General features: G+C 43.2%; 1 protein-coding gene across 1 annotated transcript; it reads left to right on the top strand.

Annotated features, from left to right (window-relative positions):
* Window positions 1-670: 670 nt before the first annotated feature.
* LOC125043217 (helix-loop-helix protein delilah-like) lies at window positions 671-2,981 on the top strand. Its single transcript, XM_047639219.1, has one exon. The coding sequence runs from the start codon at window positions 1,178-1,180 to the stop codon at window positions 1,997-1,999; it is 822 nt and encodes a 273-aa protein (XP_047495175.1). The 5' UTR covers window positions 671-1,177; the 3' UTR covers window positions 2,000-2,981.
* Window positions 2,982-3,691: the final 710 nt, after the last annotated feature.

Here is a 3,691-nt window from a genome sequence, read left to right as displayed (position 1 = left end):
TGACACTAATGTTTTCCTACCGAACAGGTCGCAGAGTAACGCACTGCTCATCTATTATCATTTAATAACCGATGGACAGGAAGGCCATATTTCAGCTGTGGACAATACAGATTTCCTCTTCGTGGATAGAATATAATTGGCGGATAATCGTGCAATATATTAAGATGATGCTATTCATTAATTGCGGGATTGATTTATCTTATCTGTTTCACGGCGAATTTATCAGAGGGAAAGACACACAGACAAATCGTCGAAGTGTGACCCTCGTTGGCTTGAGACCGTGATGAAACACAGCTGCACCGGAGACCAGAGACCTAGATATAGCGACCGTTTCCCGGCGCCTTCGTCTCGGGCGGCCCCTTCGCTCGCTGGCCGCTCTTCCTCTGGCTCGTTCAGTGGCTCTCCCAGGTTTGCTGCGATGCCCTTTCTCTAATCTGAAGGGCTGTTAATGATACCTGAAGATGAAAAAGAAAAAAGGAGGCAGAAAGAAAGAAAATTGTCGTCGAGAGGTAATTTCAACGAGGCCGAGAGACGCTCTCGCTCGTTCTCCGCGTGAAAGTTTTGTCTCTCTAAAAGTGACGTCACAGGTCGGGGCACGTGTGGAGGGTTCGTCGGGGCATCGGGTGAACCTGCCGTCAGTTATCTCCGTGCTCTCGCCGTGGCTGGCCGGACGTCTTGGGCCTGGTGAAGTCAGAGCCAGAGCCTGGGTTTCCTTCGTCAGTGAGGCTTCTGGCGACGACTGCGACGCTGCTGTACTCGTTGCTCGCATCTTGAGTACGGGGGACGTCGGAGCTTTTCTGGCTGCATTGCAAGCGGTTGTTTATTCAGCCTGAACGGATTGTTTTGTCAATCACAGCAGTTGTTTATTTGTGAATAGAACTGAACACTGGCATTATTTTTCATTTTGAAGGAAGTAAAATAAAATCGGAATGTTTATCGTTGTACGATGCATGACTGTCACCAGTGAAAACACTAATCATTCGTTATTCAGCTGAAAAAAATATATATACATTGCCCAACTATAAACAAAACGAAAAAAAAAAAATAGAAAGGAAATCCTACAACTACCAGCAGATAGAAATACAAATCAGAATAGTGTGAACTTGATGGTGACTTCAACGGGCACGATGCCATGATCCCGCCCGCCTCCTGAGGTGCCCACCGACGGGGTCGCACCATGAGCGAGCAAGACAGCGAGCGCCGAGGCAACTATCCTGCCGACGACAACAACAACAGCGACAGCGGAAGCGCAAGCAGCAAAGGCAGCAAGATGGAGGAGAAGTACGGCCTCCGCCCCAGGACGATCATCAAGCGCCTGCAGCAGGAGCGGGTCCGGCAGGAGGTTCCCAAGAAACAGTCGAGGACCAAGTCGAGGCCGGCGCCGTTGTCGAAGTATCGAAGAAAAACGGCAAACGCCCGGGAACGTCACCGCATGAGAGAGATCAACAACGCCTTCGAATCCCTGCGCAAAGTTCTCCCGGAGGCCATGGAGTTCCAGACGAGCTCCTCGTCCATGACCAAGATCACGACCCTCCGCCTGGCTGTCAGCTACATCAGGGCGCTGTCGAACGTGCTCGAAGACGAGGCTGATACTGATCTTGGGGCCCTGGAGAGCAGCCTGCAGAACTCCCTGCAGGAGACCATACATCACACGCTGCAAAACACCCTTCACAAGTCCATGGATCCGGCCGGGGGCATGACGCACCTGCACTACCAGCAGTACGCCTACGGGCAGCAGTACGTTCCCCAGCTATCCCAGGGAGCGGATTACTGCTCGCCCTCGAGCACCACGTCGGCCTCCAGCTCGCCCTCCACCGTCCGAGGATCCCTGAGCAGCACCAGCGACTTCGAGGAGCTGCTCTCCGACGACTCGGGCTTACTCGAAGACAACCTCGACGTGTTCCACGACATCCCGACGCTGCCCGAGGCCGACCCTTTCGACATTCTACTCGGCGCGGAGAAAGGCGGCCTCGCCTTCACCGCGCACTTATGCAGCTAAGGCCTACATTCCCTCCGCCGGGCGGCTGAGCTGACAGGAATGGAGATTTTCTGCTCATTATCCGGATGACGAGGTGACGGCGGCATCATGTGCGTGACTGAGGGAGTAATCCGCCAAGAGTACAGCCACTTTCGCTGCATGACTTATAAGGACACTGGCTGGAAATGTGCTGACGAGCATTCAGCGGTCGGCCATCCTGAGCCGCCATGACCAGCGCTGAAATAGGTCACTGTGTTTCCCACGGGCAAGTCTTGTTTGGTCAATAGCTTCCTAATAAGGCGGGCTTCGCACTGTAGGTGACAGTAAAATGTTTTGCCAGACTACTAAAACATTCTTAATTGTCACTTATTTTTGCAGTCATACCAACAATAGTGCTCTCTAACGCCAGACGCTGAAGGGCAGTCGACCCCATTCGACGCCTTCTGAAGTGACTGGAAGATAATAACAATTGTACATTACATTCAGCATATGAAAAATACAAGATATAAGGACTTAATTTCCTGAACAAAGATATTCCCGGTGTGTGTTTTTTTTTCTTGCAACTCTGCACGATCTTTCTAATCCTGAATTAAGAAGGTTAAAGAGAGAAATAGAAACAAGTGATGGTGCCTGATTAGATAAAGGAAAGCGGTTGTACCTAGTCAGCCCACAATGGCCCGTGCGTTTGACGGAAGAGTTAAAATCGTTTGGCAAATAATCAAGAACAATGATTCGAGAACGAGAGAAAACTTATTCTAAAAGGAACGATGCTAGTCTAGTGTAATAATGTGCCATAATGTATGAACAATGATAATTAAAAGAAGAAGGAAAAGATAATTTAGTGATAATCACTTGACAAACTTTATGGTCTGAAAATCACGTGATTCCTTGTGTACTTTCTATTTATTTAGTAATTAATTATGTAAGAGTTTAATGTACAAAAATATTGTGAATACATTCCTTTTATATTAGTATTGTTTATAATAAAACAATTATAAGTTAAGAAATATGTTTTGAAAACCTTGTGATCTAATAAGGATTATTTCTCACCCATTCTTTTTGACACCATTTCACTTTAAGAATGGTGATAATCATGATAACGATAAAGTAAAAAATAATAATAGCAGTGGTAAAGTAGTGATGATAAAAGTAATGAATATAATCGTAATGGTAATTATAACAATAAGAATAATGATAATGCTGCTGTTGATAACATGACGATGCTATTGATAATAATGGTGATCATGATAATAAGAATGATGATAGAGATAATGGCAATAATACGGCTAATAATAGTATAATTTTGCTAATGGTGATGATGATCTTAGTAATAAAGATAATAATATGCAATGGTAGTAATAACAATGATAACAATAATAAAAATGATAAGAATGATAAAGGCAATGATATAATAATGATGATAATAATAATAATAATTATAATGATAATAGTTGTAATGATAATAATAATAATAGTAATAATAATAATAATAATAATAATAATAATATTAATGATAATAGTGATAACAATAACAAGGATAATGATAATAATAATAATGATAATTATAATAATAATGACAATAATGATAATAATGATAAATAATAACAATGATAATAATATTAATGATAACAGTAGCAATATTAATAAAAATTATAACAATAATGGCAATAATAAACATAACAGCTATAGTAATTATGATAATAATAACAATTT

The sequence above is a fragment of the Penaeus chinensis genome, chromosome 33, assembly GCF_019202785.1.
Source record: "Penaeus chinensis breed Huanghai No. 1 chromosome 33, ASM1920278v2, whole genome shotgun sequence".
Taxonomy (NCBI): Eukaryota; Metazoa; Arthropoda; class Malacostraca; order Decapoda; family Penaeidae; genus Penaeus; species Penaeus chinensis.
Note: the sequence above shows the minus strand (reverse complement) of the source record. Positions and strands in the feature narration are given on the sequence as shown.

Bases quoted from the DNA above. Each gene is read 5' to 3' on its own strand.
- LOC125043217 (XM_047639219.1), top strand. From the start codon at position 1,178: ATGAGCGAGCAAGACAGCGAGCGCCGAGGCAACTATCCTGCCGACGAC.